Source organism: Terrapene carolina, unplaced genomic scaffold, assembly GCF_002925995.2.
Source record: "Terrapene carolina triunguis isolate 2854851 unplaced genomic scaffold, T_m_triunguis-2.0 Scaffold210, whole genome shotgun sequence".
NCBI lineage: Eukaryota > Metazoa > Chordata > Testudines > Emydidae > Terrapene > Terrapene triunguis.
Window position 1 is genome coordinate 29,977,420 of NW_020664561.1, and position 20,139 is coordinate 29,997,558.

Genomic DNA, 20,139 nt, shown 5'->3' on the forward strand with positions numbered 1-20,139 from the left:
ATAAAGAAAATGGGATGCAAAACCATTTTTTTCCTTCACAAGTCACCTGTTAAAATTCAGAGTGCATTTACTCACTAACTGAGAGTAAAGGCAAGTAGGATTTAGCCAAATGTATGTGTTTAATGAAACTCTCCTTAAGCCTCTGCCATTATTTATTGAAGTTGAGCAGTTAGAGTGGCAGTGTGGCCCAGCAGATAGATCACTACATTAGGACTCAGAAGACCTGGGCATTATTCCTAGCTCTCACACTGGCCTGCTGAGTGTCCTTGGGCCAGTCAATTCACCTATCTGTGCCTCGGTTTCCCTAGCTGTAAATGAATGAAGATGATTCTACCCTTTTTGAAATCTATGCATGAAATGGTGAAATACTATAATACCTACTGTTATATAATGCTTTTCATTAGTAGATCTCAAAGCGCTTTACAAAGGAGATAAGTATTGCCATTTTCTGTGATAAATGTACAGTACAGTAAATAAAAGGGTAAAATGCTATTAAGTTCTGAAATTTACTCCCTTTTGTTTTAAACTTGTCATGCTTTTTCTCCCTAGTAAAACATAATTTTCTTGGAAGCCATTATTAAATTATGTGATTGTTAAAACAGTTTTCATTTTAAAAGATAAATTAACTTGTTTTGAAGCATAAATATACCAATAAAGACACACTTTACAAATCCCATATGTACATATGACTAGAGCCATCAATAAAGAAAAGTCAGTTTAGATTAACCAATGCCTTTAAAGTCAGTGAGATCGAATTCTTAAGTGGTTTGGCTAATCTGAGCAAACTGACTATGCTCTAGTGACATGTAAATATGGGATAATGTGGAATACCCATATACACACAGACAGTGCAAAGGGAATTTGTCATAGATGGACTTTTAAATGTTGGGCCAGCAGCCTCCCCACCCCCTCCCCGTTTCAAGGCCTCTGCTCTGCATTCTGTTGGTTCCCCCCTTCCTTTGCTTCCTTAAACCTTGCCACACCGGAGTTCTTTTAAATACCCAACCCCTGCCGGGAAGCGGCCAGCTCGTGGGGAGCGGGGAAACGTGTCACTGCACCAGCTCTAGTAGCAGGCAGCGCTTTTTCTGACAGGGACGATCTAGGCATCGATCGTTCTCTAGGCTGGGTTATAACTTCAGCAGCGCAGACCAGTGGGAACCAGGGAGGGCACAATGATCCTCTGACCCCCTCCCCCGTTCTTCTACCCCCTGCCTGCCCCCACTTGCCTCCCATTATGCCCCATCGCCCGCCTGCGTCTCGCGCTTTCTGCCCCGTCCCAGCCACCCCTCCTCTGCCCCCACTTGGCTCGGGGAGCGGATTCCGGCAGGTCCGGGCTGAGCCACTGCCGCACGGCTCCCAGGGCGGGGAGCGAGCAGGCTGGAGCCCGCTGCGGAGCGGACTGGCCGGGGCGCAGCTGAGCACGGAGACTCCCTGCGGGCTGCTCCTGCAATTCCTTTCATTCCCCAAGTATTGATCTGCCCTGGCTGGGCGGCTCGGGGGGCTGGTCCAGCCTGCGGGGCCGAAGGAGGGCGGTCTGTGGGCTGCCGGAGGAGGCGTGCGATTGGCTTCTGACCTGCCGCTGGCTTGTCAGTTTGGGCTCCCGGGGGTGGCTGCCGAGTGCCTCTCGCCCAGCCCTCTGACGGGATGGAGCCTTTAGGGGGATGCCGTGCTCCTGGCATTTTGATTAAAGCCCCTCATCTCCCTGCAGTCTGAAGGCAGGGCACCGGGGGAGGAAGGAGCGGAGGGGGCCTGCACGGAGCAAAGAGAGGGACAAAAAGAAATCCCCTTTGGTGGTTCACGGATGGCTCTATAAGAGGCAGCATCTCTGGGAATACCGTGGAAGGGACGGAGCTGGTATAAATTGAAGGCGCCCGGAGTCCGGTTCACACTTGTGGGCGCCCAGCATGGAGATGCAGAGATGGTCCACAAGGTGGAAAACGAAAAGGTGGCTCCGGGACTCCACTGTAACCACACTCATCACTTTTACTTTCCTTCTCCAGGCTGCAGAGGTCAGAGGAGGTAAGAAAGAGACGGGAGCTGGGCGCTACCAGCCAGCCCCCCTCCCCAGCTGGGGAGGGAAATGCAGGACAATGCTGCCACCAGGTTTTAGTGGAAGACCTGTCAAATTAGATCCCCGTCCTGGGGAGGCGAAAATAATGGGGTGAGGAGTTAGCTCGGGGTATTAAGCGCTGCTGGGAGCCTCTTTGCACAACCAGATATAGAGGCGCTTTTCTAAGGTGCTGATGATTTAAAGACCCCCACATCGACCTCTTTCTTGTAACTGCGGAAAGGGAGGAGGGGGCGAAGCAAAGCGGAGTTGAATACAGCTCTGTGTTTCCCCCACCACGAAATCCATTTTTAAAACCAACAGATGTTTCTGCGATTTTCAGCTCGATTGAACGTACCAAGTCATTAACCTGATAAAGTTCACCCAAAGTCTTGGCTAAAGTGTAACAAAAGTCTCTGCACTCTCCTCCGAGGAGCGGGGAGATGGGGGAGGGGCATCTCAAGATTTCAAATACTTCTTAGTTCTTCTTTCTCTATTTTTCTTTGCAAAGATTTTTAATTGGCAAAATTTTTCCAAAACTCAGGGAAGAGAATATCTATTTTAAATGGGCCCTTTGCTAGCCCGACAACTCTCTCCCTGCGCGCCCGCTGCCAGGTGGGGTGTGCAGCTCCCAGTTGGAGACCCGTAACTGACCGGGCGATCGGTTTGGGAGCTAAGGACTCTTACGTGGCACAGCAGGGAGGTCAGTGACAGGAGCTAGGCTCAGCACCTCAGCCTTGCACCGAGAAGCGGCTCCCCCCCCCCCCATTCCTTCCCGCATCCTTGGGGAAGAATGAGTGGTCCGTTAGGTGTCTGTGGACATGGTTAGCAGGGTGCAATTCCTGGGAGCTTGCAGACGAGCGAGAAGCCGCAATCCTCGCCCTCGGGAGGGGGAGCTCAGAAGGTAGGGAGGGCCCTGAGCTCACACGTCTGGGGGTGGGTGGGAAGGGGAGGGGCGCGCAGGGCATACCCCCAGTGCTCAACTCCAAGAGCTGCGCTCCTGCACAGATGCGTGGTAGTGTTAGGAGGAGCAACAACCGTTCCAGAAGCGTCCTGTTTGGGGACCTCAGTTGGAAACCAGAGGAACAGTCCGATCTTATGACCTTAAAAGATCTGCTTGCATATATGTGGAACTACACATATAACCTGGCTGTGCATTCTCCAGTGACTTTGAACTCCTAGCTGAGTGGAAATGCCGCATCTTCCCACAGCAATCTGCAGTAGGGATTAGGGTCTTCTTGTGGCAACATTGCTGTTAGGGGGCCTCACAGCCTTAGGGGGCTGATGCTCCCAGAACAGAGTCCTGGTTATGTTTATATCATTATTTGTGACGAGATTTGCACGTTTTTTGAAGAGTACAGTGGTGTCGTTTTCCACGTTTTGAGTCAACAGTAGTTATGATGGGGAGCACAGAAAGGTGAATAATCAAAGTTTCCATTCAGCATTTTGTACCTGGTCACCACTTGAATTGTGGCAGATCAATCAGTAATTCTGCCCCCTGCTGGTTTCATTTACAGTTTAGGGAGGAGGGGGCCAAATCCATCCTTGCTGCAATTCCAATGATTCCAGTGGAGTTTCCAAAGATAAGTCCCCCCTCCCCCATCTAGCTGCAGGGGTTTGGGTACTCATTACTATATTGAAACTGAAGTTATTGAATGAGGGATACTGAAGAAAAAGACTGGGTAGATTGTTTTTTAAACCTAATATGCCAATTGAATGTGAGCTGGAGATGATTCTTTGCAGCCTTCACTTCATAAGGTGTTTATGAAGACAAAGAAACTGAGTTCTGGGGTTGAATCTAGATTTTAAATGAAAATCTGAACCCAAGAAGCACTGATAAAAATTCAGCGCAAGCTTCTTGGTATTTACTGAAATAGTTTTAACAATAACAGGAGCACAGATTTGTGAAATTGATAGATTTACTAAAATAAAACCTGAGTGAAGAATTACTTTTAAAGTTCTTTCTCCATTCTAATGAAGCAAGGAAATATCAGAAATGTAAAATGACAGGGAGCCTCTTAAGATTTCCACAGTTTATGAGTTTTCCTGAAAACTGCTTGACAAGTAACATGGTAGTTTAAATGTTCAGAAACAGGGTATGCTATTTGCTTACAAACTGCTGGTAGCTGTGTGGTTAGGGCTCAGTCCAACTGTTACTGAAGTCAGTAAGAATCTTTCCATTGACTTTAGTGGCAGTTGTATCTGGACTAATTTCCCAAATGAAGTATTAAGTTATTTCTGAATAGTCTTTTATGTGCTCCACTGTTATTTAAAAGACTTCAAAGATAAAAGAAAATAACATTCGCTAAAATCTAAGACTAAAATGCTCTCTTCAGTGACTGACACTTGAAAGGAGGAAAGAAACTATAGAAATAAAACTTTTGGACACATCATTGTAAATTATGTGATAAAGTGAATTGCAATGTTTTATCAGAATGCAGTATAAATCATATCTTTCTGACTACATTAAGATTAGACCTGTGACTTTTATTTTATTGGGCTTCTCATAAACTGTCAGTTTATAAAGCAAATTACACAACGTATTCATATAAAGTGTTAAACTTCATAGTAATTACTTTTTAAATAAGACACATTTCCTTCTATTTAGAAAGACCTCAACAAAATTCCTAAGAATCTTGACTTTTTCTTACAAATTGCTTTAATTTTTTTTTCCATAAAGAAAAATGATAAGTGCCTGTCCCAGTATGAATTCCTTTTTAGGCTGGAGAATTCCTTTTTAGGCTCCTGAGGTTCTCCACCTTAAGGCAGAGAAAGTCATAGAAATGAGAAGCAACTGAATGGGGAAATCAGTGAAATATATTTTGTCGCTTCAGTGCCCACTAACTTCTCAGCAACTCTTGTTAGAAAATATTTTTGCTTTATAACCTGGTACAAGTAAACAAAATACACTTTTAAAAGACTTTCTTTGATTCCCCCCACCCCCAGCCCCCTCACCTTTAAATACCAAATGTGTTGGCAGTGCATTTGGAATGAATAAACTCATTTAGTCAAAATGGCATGGCTTCAGCACTATAAATTTTTGTAAGGTCCTGGAGTCAATGCACTATTGTAATGCTGATTTAAATTTCATGAGCAAGAAATGAAAGAAAATCAACTTTTCTTTTTTTAGCTTTTCTGGTAAATGGAAACCTTGCTATTCATCAGAGTACAGGACAATTCTGATTGAAAATGTGATTGGTCAGTTATATAAAGAAAATAAATATATGAACTTCTGTTTAAGTAAATCCATGGACAACAGAGTATTCGCTCGAATATATTGTAGGTGCTTTATTTCAGTCATCCCATTAGAATGCTCCCCAAACTTCCTTGGAAACCAGCAGGAGTTCTTGGTGCATAAGGAGTGGAGAATTGGGCCCATTACAATGGAAAAGGTGACTTTTTTTTAATATCCATACCCACCTAAAAGTATGTAATTCTGTTTTGAATGCCTATTGGGTCTCAATGGAAATGTAGCTCTTCAGCTTTCTCAAAAGAAAACTGTTTAATGTCTAATTATTATTAACCAATACAAAAATATTGATTTCAAATAGTAAATTGTAAATGTCTGGTCAGATCAGCTTATTAGTGATATAGCTCCCCTGTGCTGTTGACTGGCATGCTGTGTGTTAATGCTCAATTATGAAATTGAACAATTTTCATGTCTCCTTTAACTTAAAATATAGTAAAATATTTGTAAAAGCCAGTTTCATCTTATTAAAAATACCATAACCTCCAAAGGGTAAAGAGATAATAAATTTCCAAGCTTGAAAAAATGAGTTAAGTTGATCAAACCATAGGAAGAATTGTTAAGAATAACTGTTGGTGGTCCCAGCTGAAAAGTTTGTTTGAGTCCCAGGGATCAGCAGGTGAAATGGTCCTATCTTCCCAGAATGTGCTGTCTGACCCTGCATGAATATGTCTGTTTTTTCTTTAGAAATATTGCAGAAATTCTAAATTAAAGGCTTTGTCTTAGACAGGCAACTGACAAAGAAATATGACTGGTATGTATTGTGATTCTGCAGACTCTAGTGCTTTATATTTAATTTACAAGGAGACCTGACAGAGTCCTGAAAGGACAATTCAGGCTGTGTCTTTTTACTAGCTCTGCAGTACAAAAACAAAACAAAAAAAACCACTTCATATTTCCTAGCTTTATTTTTTGTCTTGTTTAAAATATATTATCAAGTCCAATATATATAAACACACAAACGTAGCACACACAAGTGATACATATCTAAAATGTTATATCTGTATTAATCTAGAAGCAATTGTTTGAATTGATATTCTACACTAAAAAGAAAAAGCTTCCTTAACACAAAAACCTGCTCTTGGCTGTATGATGTTTTCTGATAAATTAAAAGGCTTTGTTTAAAAAAAACAACAAAAAAACAAACAAAAAAAAAAACCACTGGTAAAATTGGCATCTGCAGTATTTGTAGCAATAGGACCTTTAATTCCAACAAAAGTAAAGCATAACAAAAGAACCATGGCATTATTGCTGAACTTAAGTTGCACCTAAAATGTGCTGGAGCAATTATGCCTCTTACAGATTATTATTATTAATTTTTTGTATAGTGAGGAACAGTAGGGTTTCCATGTGCCAACAAGATTAAGAAGTTGCTTTTCTTTTCTCACTAGAGCTCTTTGCTTCTTTTCATAAGAAATTCTCTTAACATTTGTTAATTTATTGTTCTGCTGACTATTTGTTGATAATGGGTGCAAATAAATGAAATGGACCTTGGGAGACATCTCTTGTGTTAAGAAAGTAGAGTCTAACAAAGTGATAAAGATTTGTCCTTTGGATGGACATGGGAAAATTAGCATTTACTGAAATTAAATGAACACAGATGCATCTTGTAAATAGTTATAATTAGAGTACCAAGTTTTAAATACCATCTTTGCAAACTATAAGTGTAATACATTAATTGTTGATCTCGTTATTTAAATACTAGCAGGAAGTGGCAGTATTTGAGTTCTTTCAGCACGTTATCACATGTAAGGGGACATAAAAACCTTTGTAAATTTTAGGCCTGGGATTTCTGTATATGTCAAAGTGTTAATGCATTCAGCATGTGAAATAGAATTTTGTTTGGCAGAACTGGTATTAGGAGTGCATATTGTTTGCTACCAGGTTAAAATGAAGGATGCATAATAAAAACAATAAAAAGTACAGATCCTGATCTTGCTGTCATTGAAGTTGATTGCAACTGAATTAAGTTCATAATGACTGTATAATATGGGCCAAATGCTGGTCATCTTGCTCACTTGAAGAGTATTATTAAACTCTGAGTCTTACTCACCACATGTCCACCTTTAAGGTGAGCAGGATTTGGCCCAACACAAATACTAAAAATATTCTAGCAATCTAAATAGTTAATTATAATTTTGGAACAAGATTATTATTCAAGGTCTAAAGCCCATTTCATTGATGTCAGTGAGATGCAAAACTAGGGGCTGATTTGCTTGGCTTATAGTCATGAGGAGTTATGCCATTGACTTCATTAGTTGTAGGATCAAGTTGCAAGCTGTGGGACTTTTAAAAGCAGATCCTCGGTTCCTGCAAATGGTGTAGATACACTGAATTAAATGGAGCTACTCCAAATTTCACCAGTTGAAGTTCTGACCCTTAGATGCCTGTTCTTTTCTTCTAAAGATTTTCTATATATATAGTTGAAAATGTACAAATATGCCACCTTCAAGACTGTAGTCTATAATCAGGATATTTTTGAAAGCTAAAAAAGTTTTCAGTGAAATACCTCCTTTGTGTATCTACAAACATTTGGGTTCAGAAGACCCAATCTCTCATTTTTTATATTTAACTATTAGCCACATTTCTTATTAAGAAAAGGGACACTGTGTCTCTTGCTGTGCTGATCACCGTTTTTAGGTTACCCTCTAACCTAAAAAATGGTGCTCAGCAGAGCCAGCATTATGGTAATGAGATTATGGTAATGGAGAAATGATATTCCAGGAATTTAATTTGTGTTTTGATGGTCTCAGAATGTCATGTCTGAAGGTACTGTCTCTATGAGCTAGTAGTTCTACTAAAGAACTTTATAGCTCAGCAAGTAAAAGAGGCCTCATCATGTTTAGACAGTGTGAGAATAAATTTTGATTTAATCAACCAATACTCTGATGTAAACCAGGGGTAGCTCCAGTGGAATCAATATTGAGCCAAATCCTCATTACTGCAAATTGGCATAAGACTTCAGTGGAATTAAAAAGATTTATACCAGCTGAACATCTGACCCAATATTGCACTAGTATAAAAATAGCGTAAGAAATCTCAGAATCAGATTGAGGTAATGCATGCTCTGTTTTAATGAATGCTGCTAATCATAGAAATAACCAATATACTTAGTCTAAAAGAAGGTCTTATTGTAAATAACGAAGAAGCCACTGTTTAGGCAAAATATGTGAAGTATTAATGAAACCTCAACCTCAAAAATGTAGGTTACACTCCATGTCTAGACCATTTTGGTCAGTAATGAAAACCTAAAAGGGTACTCCTTAATTCCTGCAGAAATATTTCAGCTAAATGACTGATACTTTCAAGCTAACATCATTAAAGGTCTGATCCTGCAGTTTATACACAGGCAATTCTTACATTGACCTCAATGTGAGACCTGAGTAGGGTTTTTACTACACGTGTTTTACATTTTTGGGCTCTGAGAAGAGACAATTACTTGTTGATGGTCACCTAAAATAAATCAAATAGCTTCACAATGTGCTTTCATTTTCTTTGAATTATAATTTAAGAATGTTGAGTGAATTAAGAGAGCTCTGCAATGGCCTAACTGCTCCTGTCGAAGTCAGTGGTAGAATTCTCAGTGTTGGACTTCTGTGAAACAGAGTTAGGCCAGTTCTGAGTACTTTTGAAAGAGCCCACCTGTTAGTGAAGTAAATATTTAAAGCATTCCTGTATGCATCCGGATAATCTGTTCTTCATATGCAACCAAATATTGAAGTGATCTACAACAGTGTCCTACCCTTCCTGGAAATGCCATCAGCCTCTGGCATTTTTATCTGAATGCTCTTTAAGGTAAAATGCAATAAAACTGTAGTGATTAAAAGAACTACATTTCTCACCTATAAGTAGCAGTCATGGGTCAAAATCTCAAACCTGGGTGCCTAAAGTTAATCTCTTAAATTCATATTTAGGCATCTAGATAAGGATAAACTGATTTTCAGAGTTGTTGCACACCCTCTCCAACTAGATAATTTAGACTTCATTTCTAAAACTTGAAAATTAACCTCTCTGTGCCTCATTTTCCGAGTCTGTGAAATAGGGCAAATCCTAAATATTCACTTTTGTAAAGCACTTTGGGATGGGCAGATGAAACATAATAATAATAATATAATAATAATAATAATTAGTGTTTATGTTTGGTACTGCAGATGAAACATGCTAAGAATTAATAATAATTACTATTTATGTTTCGTTTGTCCATCACAATTGTCCTTGGGTGCATGTACAACATTAAAAACTACTCCGATATAAACATAAAAAAAGATGATTAGGGTCACTGCATTACAAAACCAGCAACCACCCTTATATGGCAAATGCCTGTACTAGTACATGCATTTTGAACTGTAACCTAAACGCCAACAGACTCAGAGTCTGTTCAACCAGAGAGGGACGTGAATCCAAAAGTCAAGGACTTTCCATTGAAAATGCTCTACCTTTAGCTAACCATATAAAAATCGAGAGCTGTTAGTAAATGCTCCCCCATTGATTAACTAGTTATTGGCTACTTAGGGACTGTCCTGTTATTGAAGGTTCAGTTTTAGCTATTAAACTAAACTGTTTGCTAAATGTTTACAGAATTAGAGAACAGGCTGATAATCTTTGAGAACTAATGCAAAAAGAAGAACTGCTTAAAACAGAGCTTGAAAAATGGTAGCCAAAATAAACCTGTATAAAAGCTTTCATACAATCGGCATTTCAGTTTTTCTTCTGCCCCCCACATTTCTCTCTTATTCTGGACTGCACTGTACAGACACAGAGCATGGGCAGCGACAATTCAAGTTACCCTGTTCTCCCCTACCAATGTGTCTCATTAATCACTATGAGAGAAAGGATAGTTTAGACTCCAGGCCCATTCAATCTTTGGCCTTTCTGAGGAGATGATCAAAACTGGTGCCAGATAGAACCTATTGTAATAGTAGTTTTTATTATTTGGATATGTGCCCAATAGGAGCTGGCCTAGGGCCATTAACTTACTTCATAGATAATAGGACACTGCCATTAGATTGTAATAAGCACCTAGAACCTTGGATGGGTGCTGAAAAACAGAGGCCAAGATTTTAGAAAACTAGGACTCTAAATTTAGGCTCTTATGTCTTTAAGTAATAGTGTGATTTTAAAAAGTACTGAGCACTCAGCACCTCATATTTAGAAACCTAAATATTTAGAAACCTAAATATGTACCAAAGTGTTTAACTTTAGGCACCCACTTCTGAAAGTCTTGGCCATAAATAATAAATACCTGAAGACTTTTCATCAATATTCACCGGGTATGGATGTTTTTAGACCGTTAGAATCTCACTGCTGAATGGTAGCTAGCCTTTTAATAGGGTTAAAAATCAAATAAAACAAGAGTAAACTGTAAAAAAACTAAATGTAGGAATGAAAAAGATTAGTAAGTTCACACTCTGAGTTCCAGTTTATAATGAAGTTTTGAGATAATTCCAACAGAACGGTTTGCCGACATAATGTAATTGTATTTACTAAGGAACAATACAAAGTAAAAAAAAAAAAAAAAAAAAAACATTTCAGAAGCTAATATTATTGGGCCAAATTAATCTCTTGTGTACTCCAGGGACAAATCTGGCCTACTGTGTTTAGTGGCTCCAACTCTTACACTCCATTTAGGATGGGGCATTTCTAATGAATTGGTACTTAAACATTGATTGTGAGGACATTATTGATGAATAACTGCAAAATCAAGAGGAAAATCAATATCTGTCCAATATAGTTCATTCTGTATGAAAGAGAAAAAAGTTCAACAAACTGCAAAAATATATTGGACAACTCAGTGTACAGCTTCCTGTCTCTCCTTTTTCTTTTTTCTTTTTTTTTCTTTTTTCTTTTTGTATCTATGTAAAATAATTGAATCCTGGTAAAATTGTTTATTGTCAGTTATTACTACATCCATTTAAAAGGTGGAAGCCTTATACATAATTTAGGTGATGAGGATCTAGTACTTTTCCCCAAATGGGGAGTATATTGTCTGATTCTCTCACAGAACTGAAGAGAACAAAGCTAAAGATTTACCAGCCCAAAAACTAATTGCTAAGAGGATTTCAACACCTATATTTTATTAGGCACTTGAGCAAAGAGATACATTTTTAATCTAAGTATAGTCAGGTTCAGGCTCGGTGAGATTTCTGATGAGAATGAATTCCAGATCCAGAGGGCTGCCACTACAATCATCTTATTGTCAGGCATCCCTTCCTTCTCTATGCAGCTGAGGTGATATGGGATAAGGAAAGAGGTAATCTTCAACATAACTCTATCCTAGAGCATTATAGTGCTCAGTCACTAGCACCTTTAATTGAATCTGAAAATGCAGCGAAGGGGCAGATTACAATGTGCTGAAATTAGTTTGCCCTACCTAAAATGTAGATAACCAAATTCTTCACAAGTTGAAGCTTTTAAGTGGTCTTTGGCTGTGGCAAGATCCATGTGTGTGTGGGGGGGAAATCAACATTGTGGGACTTCATGAGTGAGAAGAACAATTGCCCATCATAGGCTTCTGGGATGTCTCTTAAAGGAATGATTAAAGCCACTGAAAAGGAATTTTGTCCCAGCCACAGGATCCTCAGTCAAGAAAGCAACACTTCCTCAATCAAGTGCATTGAGGGCTACTGATGGATTTAATAGGATTAGTATGGATATTTGACCTCAGTCCATTGCCTTGAGTCACTGTTGACCATGAAGACTATCTGTCCAAATCCAGGTCTGAAACACAATTGACTAAAATCCAGATTATTGGAGAATATCCACTGATGATGGAGTTGTCTTATAACCAGCTTCTCAATGACCATCCCCAGGAAGGTGGGGTGGGGTTAGGTACTAGTTGGTAACTGACAAGCCTGTTAAAGTGAAGAAAGGTATTTTTGAGCAGGGATCAGACCACAGCACATTGAAGATTTACTCTTCCTCAAATAATAATTCCCAACAGTGAAATGCCCAGGTATTCTATATTGTCTTTCTCTAGACAGGAGTAGCAAGGCTCTGACCTTGGATCAATCTCTTGTTTTGCAGCAAAAGCAGACAAAATTACTGTCCAAGATATTGTGTAGGTCAGGGGTCGGCAACGTTCGGCACGCGGCTCGCCAGGGTAAGCACCCTAGCGGGCCGGGCCAGTTTATTTACCTGCTGACGCAGCAGGTTCGGCCGATCGCGGCCCCCAATCGCCGCAGTTCGCCATCCCGGGCCAATGGGGGCGGCGGGAAGCCGCGGCCAGCACATCCCTCGGCCCGCGCCACTTCCCGCCGCCCCCTTTGGCCCGGGACGGCGAACCGCGGCGAGTGGGGGCCGCGATCGGCCGAACCTGCCGCGTCAGCAGGTAAATAAACTGGCCCGGCCCACTAGGGTGCTTACCCTGGCGAGCCGCGTGCCGAACGTTGCCGACCCCTGGTGAAGGTAGTTGATATGAATGTTAAAAAATGGGTTGAGGTGCTAAGGGGTTTATTTACCTAGTTGTAAAGGATGTGATACACACATATTAACTATCAAAGGGGTAGCCGTGTTAGTCTGGATCTGTAAAAGCAGCAAAGAGTCCTGTGGCACCTTATTGATTAACAGACGTATTGGAGCATGAGCTTTCGTGAGTGAATACCCACTTCTTCGGATGCATGTCCACAGGACTCTTTGCTGCTTTTACACATATTAACTGCTCAGAATGATTGGGCCAGAACCTCAGCTGGTATAAAACAGTGCAGCTCCATTAGCCAACTGAGGATCAATCCCATTGGTATGTATATGTACATGGTCCACTAAGGATGACACATTACACTTACTTTAGTTATTACTGATAGCTTGAGTCAAGCAAATCTTATTCAGTTGCTGTGGTGACATGATTTTATCTCTCTCTCAGTATTATAGTGGAACCCAAGAATGTGACCGTCAGGGTTTTTCTTACGTTTTGTAGTAAAAATCCATTTTAGGTTGAAAGTCAACAGATCCTTGGCCCAAATATTATTGTTTTAAACTGATTAAAAATAGTTTTCCAACTTTCATGTAAAGCACAGAAGCTATTACTCAAAAATGTGTAATTGTTTAATGGGAAAAGCTACTGATCATTGGACATGGAACTTTTTACCTCTAGCTTACCACTTTGAATACAGCCCAGGTTGGTAGGCAAGGATGGATGGCATATATTTGATAGGTTCTGTGAAATTTTTGGAAGGCTCATATACAAAACTACCACCTTAACTAGCACTAGTTGTACCATTTTTGCCACCGCAACAGAGGGACCAAATACTGAATAGGCACAGAGACTGAAAACCTTTCATCCCTGGAAACTTGCATTCCTGTTGCCTCTGCTACAGTTGTTCAGTGACTAGAAAGAAGATTCCAGTCTCCACCATTGTAAATCCAGAAATTTTCTTGACCGCTAAGTTACTAAAATAAAATTAGTCTTAAAGCATGGTTATAGTCAGATACTATCACCTTCTTAACTCAAAATATCTGCTCCCTTTGTAAATCCAAAGTAATATCTGCATACGTTAGAGAATAAAATACATTTGTGTTACTTTTTACTCCTTCAGAAAATACACAACCATGGGAGGGTTAATTAGGTTTTCTTATAGTTTTAGAATCTTAATGATGGCTGCTTATGCATGAACTAGACAGTCCGTCTTTCTGATCCCAGATTGAGTTTGCAGAAATCACAGTTAGAGATAACATTCTTGTAAACCGAGAATATTTAATATAGCACCACTCAAAGGTAATAGCCATCTCTTCTTGCCTTTAACTTGAAAAAAATCCAGAAATTCCATAAAGCACACCAAACTTCAACAATGTAAATTCTCATGACTTTGTTACAACCACTCCCCTTTTTGGTTGTTTTTTGTCTAACTTAGTGCTCTATGTTCACCTACAGGGAGCATTCCCACAAAGGGCATGGAGTTCCATTGGTTTAAACTAACCAAGTATGCCTCAGATTCTCCTGTCAGACAGGGTGTGGGTGTGTGAATTTCCTTATCCTTTTCCAATTTATGAATGTGAAGCTCCAGATCCCTTGGAGGATCAGCTAGCGGCACAAGCCATTTGGATGGAGGAACTGAGCTTCTTTATTGCTGCATGGCTCCCCCAGCACTCTGACACCCCTTTGACAGCATGATTCCTGTACTGACCCTGCCCTGGCACCTCCTACACATGGAGTTTCCTCAGTGAGGAGGGGAAAGCCACACAAGTTAACAGAGACTGTAGGCCACATATTGGGGCAGAAGGAGGTGGGGGAAAATAGGTTTCTCTCATATTTGTGTGTAAGGTGCTGTATATATTTATGGCACTATAAAATACTAAATATGAAGACCCATGGTCTGCTGCCATTACCAACAATGAGTAGTACATAACTCCTAGAATAGTCCCACTGAAATCAATGGTACTGCCTGCAGAATAAGATACTATGCAACATGAGTAGAGGTATCGGAATCTTGCTCCAAAGGAGTAATTATAATAATACAGGCCAGATTCTTAACCCCATACACATGTTGTGTAGAAGTTAATGGAGGGCAAGATATTATTCTCTGTGAGTAAGGGGATCAGAGTCTGCTCCAAAGATGGAATCCTATTGTCATTTTTACAAAGTCACTTTTCAAAGTATTAATGCCCTTCATTTTTTAAATGAAATTATACTGGTTATTAATCCATAAGAAGTAGTAGGGCACTGTGCATTTTTTAAAAATCATTGTATCTGTGGGAAATCTAGTGCTGGAAGTGGTGACCAAAAAATGGAACCACCCCTTCCTATCTCTTTTCCCCCAAAAGGGCTAGATTCACCTGTACACTCTACGTACTTTGTGCTGCTCTGGCAATGTAAAATTGTTGGAAACCAAGTTTAAGTGGCCGGTTAATTTGAGTTTATGTCTCATTTGTCTCACCAGAGTGGTGCAGAAAAGTCAGATGGTACTGGTGACTCTGGCCCAAAATATAAATAGAAACATAATGTAATTTTTCCAGGAATTGAAAATTTATCATAGAAAACTATTTCTGTGAAGGCTGAAAAAGTGACAGCATGATAAAATGGTTAAGTCATTGGCTGTGAATTAACATCCACTAAAGGGCACTTTAATTCAAGGGACAATTGTATTTCATATAAAATAAAAGTTCTGTTCCATATATGTTCTATTACATCCTTTAAATTTCTCTTTGCCCTAAATGTGCTGCAGTGTTAATGACCCTTTAATAAGATCACTCTGCTTTAAATTCAGAGGGTTGTGTGATTATCTGGCTATACCGAAAGAAAGACATGGGTTTAATCATGCTGCAACTTTATTATTAGATGTCTGGGACTACCCGGCAGATAAAAGTGTACAGTGCAGGTAACCCCATGTTTTCCATAATTACCCGGGGGCTTTTACCAGCCCCCCCCTCTTTTTTTCATCCAAGTCCCTCCAGCAAATTTGTTTCTCCGACCTTACCATACCTCGGGGGCTTCCGTTAGCTCCTCCTCTTTTCCATCAAGGTCACTCCAGCAAATCCATTGTGGGACCTTACCATCCCCCCCCTCATAGAAGGGATAAGGTGGGCTATAAGAATGGGGGGGTTGACTCCCTGCTGTACCAATCATAGGAATCTCCAACCGCCCCCCATTCATTCCTTTAACAAACACCTCTTTTAAAGTCCTTTTCCAAGCCATTTATCCGGTCACTGTATATCTTTCCTATGGAGTACCTGCACTGGACATCCGCCACAAGGAGGTGCTCCCCTGTCCCCCAACCCAGTTGGGTTCCCAGACATCTTTTACTACCCCTCCTTCTAAATTGGCCAAAACAAATGGGTTCCCAGGTTTTACGGGGGAACCCCATACTCCTTGAATAATTTGGTGCCCCAGAGTGACCAAATTGCTGAGCCTCTTAAGACCCAAGAGATTTGGCCACTCCCCTGTTAGAATCTGCCGAGCCTTGTCCACCCAGGTGGCGCTCCACGGCTCTCAGCCAGACCATGTGTGAATGCATGTCTGGCAACACGGATCTGCATCAAGTACCTTCTTGTTCTGGGCAGTAATTGAACTCCTTTACACATTCCCAAATAGTGTTCTCTAATGTGTGCCACATCATGCCAGTGACTGCTGACGGGCCCCTCAGCACACAGCAGTGGCATGAGCTGGCCCAATAACATGCTTCTCCTTCCATGTCAACACAGTATTGCCCCATCCTGGACCTCGGTTGCCAACCCTTAAGGCCACTAGGACGTCCGCCTATTCACATAAGCAAAACGATCCTGTGCCCACTGATCGACACCACCTCGTCCATGGCTGGTCTGCCCACAACTGGAATGGAATGACAGCACATTAATGGTGACTGACCACCCACGGTTGCTCCATGTAAAAGGGAGGCTCCAGGCCCAGGGCTGCACCTTTTAATCCCCTCCATTCCTAGGGGATGAGTCAGCGACCACGCTATCCCTTTTGTAGCAGTTTTCATTTTTCTCCCCCCCCCCTCCAAGCCATAAAGCACCGTTCCCTTTTTCCAGTCATCCAGTCAAACACCCCTCTGCTTAAAGGTGCAGGGCAGTCACTCTTAATCAAGAGCATCTCCAGCAGTAATCCAGATTCCAGTTCAGCAGCCATCTTGAATACAAACGGTAAAATCTTCCTCAATATTTAAAGTCTCTGGGCCTGATTCTGATCTCACACCAGTTTTTCGCTGGTGTAACTCCACTGACTTCTAGTTGTTACTGGTTTACGTTTGTGTAACCTCCCCACACAAAAAAATCTTCAATGGAGTTACGCCAACAGAGAAGTTGATCTTTTATTCCTACACAGAACATGGTTCTGCACATTCAGTTGCTCTTCAAAGCTGATAATATTTTTATATTTGTACCATTCTGGTTCATTTTACTCCATGTTTTTTGTTTAGTCCAGTGTGCAACAAGCCTAAAAAGCAGTGGAAGATAACAAAGTGTGCCCTAAATGCTACATTCAGTATGGAATACTGTGGACCAAATCCTGCTCTCAGTTACACCACTGTAAATCTAAATACCTTCACTAACTGAATGGAGTTACTTCAGACTTACTCTGGTAACTAAGAGCAGAATTTGCCCCTGTAAATTTAAATCTGTCAAATACAGAGGTGTTTGTGCTCTAAAGACACTATGTCATTAAGGTTCTTGTGCTTTAGCCTAGGATATTGAGCACCTAGTCTCCAGCTAACTAGTCAAACTTCCAAACAAACTGAAAAAAGCTGATGGATGGAAGGTAGACGGAAACATATGACCCTTGCTCACACACTGAGATTGTTTTTAAGGAAAGTAAAATGCTAGTTTTTGACAATCAATACACCCATAAGGAATTTAAACAATACAGTCCTCCATGTCCTCTCAGCAAATCCAACAATATGAAACTTTTCTCTCATTATTCCTGCATAACATCCATTAACATCCATGGAAGTTACACATCTGGAGAGAATAAGTCCCTTTGTGCCAAATCTTACCCCCTTGAATGGTACAGAGGTGCTGCAGAACTCTGCATTATGATATTTAGTGGGAAGCAGAATCTCTTTGGCTAGGTTCTCCATTGTCTGGTAACCAGCACAATGGAAACTTGTTTTTCCATTGTGATCTGGGCCTCAGGGGGGCAGGATTTGCCTCTTAAGATCTAAAGCTGTGTTCTAATAGGACATCCTTGGGTTCAGATCTTTCTGCATGTGATTGCTTAGTCCATGTAGGGTCCGATTGAAGCCATTGGGACTCCTTGTGGCTGTAAGGCATTGTGTGAGCAGCTCCATTTGCAAGGTCAGGGACTTGTACAGGTTTGTACTTATCTTGCCAGTTTACCACAGCAACCATAGAACCAAATTTTCAGATGTGGTATTTAAATTTTGCATGCTCAATTATAGTTTTTTCAAAGAGGCCCAGGCACCCATTTTGTGCATCTGAACAGTGATTTGTGCATGCACTTTTAATGGTTTGGTATTTTCTTACAGTCCCATCCCCAGACACCAAATCAGAAGCCATGTACTACCTGGATGCAATAGTGTGATATGACATAATATTTATTTGCATTTTTCTTTAGCTTTTTTTGTCCTAGGAGAAGTAAACAGACAGGGGTGAATTTCAAATACACTCCATTGCTAGTGAAAACCTTGTCTCAATGCCAGCTGGAGAAATTGTACCAGAAGAGTACCACCCAGAGTCAGACTGAGCAAGAGTCCCTTTAAGGAAGCTTTTGTGAGAGGGTCTATCACAGGCTGATATCTACTGAAGCAACCGAATGTCCTGCAAAATTAAGATCAGTCAAAACTGAACAACATAGAAACTTGGAGGGTCCTTAGTATCTCAGGCTTCCTCATATGGGCAAGTGTTGAATGATATCAGCCAGGTCCAGATTAACCAATGTGCACTTGGGGCACTTGCATAGGGCCCCACTTCAGGGAGGCTCTCAACAACCAGGGAAAAACCCAAATCAATACGCTGAGTGGCACTGCGCCCCCGTGAGCCATGTAGTAATGCTACTCACTCAGATTTGGCCCCACCATCCCTCTATCATGATGGAGGGGTGGCTGGGCCAAACCTGAGCAGGACTGTAGCACTGTGACCCTGTGTGCCTGGTTAAAACTTCATTCACTCAAATTTGGCCTCTCCTCCATCATGACAGAAGTGTCAGAGCCAAACCTGAGTGAGTGGTGCTGCAGCGTGGCTCCGGGCCCACACATGTCTACCATAACCTCTGAACTAGCAGAACACTTACCACACCGCCCTATCCTTCATCCAGAAAATCTGATGTCCGTTCTTGCCCTCCTCCCCCCAGGCAAGGGATATTTCCCTGCAGGTTGAATACCTCTGTTCTAGAGAGTGAAAAGGGGGGCAGTACATTGAAGTTTTGTCTAGGGCGGCAATTGTTTTGTACATCACAAACTGTGACTAGTTTAAGGAAGGTACCCCTACACCCCTCAGCAATTTCCATAGTGCACAGGGTCCCAAAATTCGTTATAAAGAGATTTCCTCCTGCAGATACCTAGGCCCAGATGAATAAGGCACTACGTTTTATACATTTCTTTGTAGGTTTACCAGGGAACTTCCTTTTCTCATTTTGGATCACCATTTCTTTTAAAGTTTAATAATCAGGTGCTTTTGTATTTTCTGTTATGCCAGGCAAAGTGGTGGTCACCCCAAAATATGTCATAAAACAGATAAGGTTAATTTGTTACTCATGGTCAACTGTTATTTAGCAAAACAGCTATATCATTATTGCAGATGGCCAAATTATTTGTTTTGAGTAAGTTTCCCTATTTGCAAATTGTTGTGAACAAGCTTGCTATGTTTGCTATCCAAATTATTTGACTAACAGTTTGTGGAAATAAATTTCATCTTCTGGGCTGTTTGGAAAGTATTCAGTTTTGTCTATCTGCTGTTTGTGGTGTGTGAGCGATCACCTATATCACCTGATATCACTCTGATCCCTGACTGACACTTTTTAAGCAGCAGAACAACAAACAATAAATGCTCTTTTTTTTGTGTCTTGCTGACATTCCAATTCAGATATTCAATAAACAGCCATTACCCAAACAGTAATGAGGAAGAAGTCTGTAGAAATGTCTGCAAACAGCAAAAAGGGCACAAAACTAGTTGAACTAAGCAGCCATTTGGAATTTGAATGATATTCATATTTACTGATTCTACAGTATTTTTACCAGCTCTAATCATTATGTACATTACAAAAAACACCAATCAGTTATTGAAGAAACAGTTTGGCCAACCCTTTTATGGTCGTAGAAGTGCATTGGCATGTCTCCCACATGAGTAATGGAACAGTTCAGTGAATATATATCATGTTCATTGAAATTAATAAGAATGATTTTATAAGGCATAAGCCAAGGTTTACAAAGGTAAAGCTGGTATTTTTAGATTTTGTGCA

The 20,139-nt window shown here is 40.8% G+C and overlaps 1 protein-coding gene across 5 annotated transcripts in view; it reads left to right on the forward strand.

Moving 5' to 3' along the window:
* Positions 1 to 1,601: 1,601 nt before the first annotated feature.
* LOC112108480 (collagen alpha-1(XI) chain) overlaps positions 1,602 to 20,139 on the forward strand; it is a 221,790-nt gene continuing 203,252 nt past the window's right edge. For 4 of the 5 annotated variants that reach the window (XM_026655483.2, XM_026655482.2, XM_026655481.2 and 1 more), the window contains exon 1: positions 1,603 to 2,019. In XM_026655483.2, coding sequence (XP_026511268.1) covers positions 1,905 to 2,019 — 115 coding nt within the window. In that variant the 5' untranslated portion in view covers positions 1,603 to 1,904. Of the gene's footprint in view, positions 2,020 to 20,139 lie in introns of all 5 variants that reach the window. The other variant, XM_026655480.2, reaches the window with a different exon arrangement.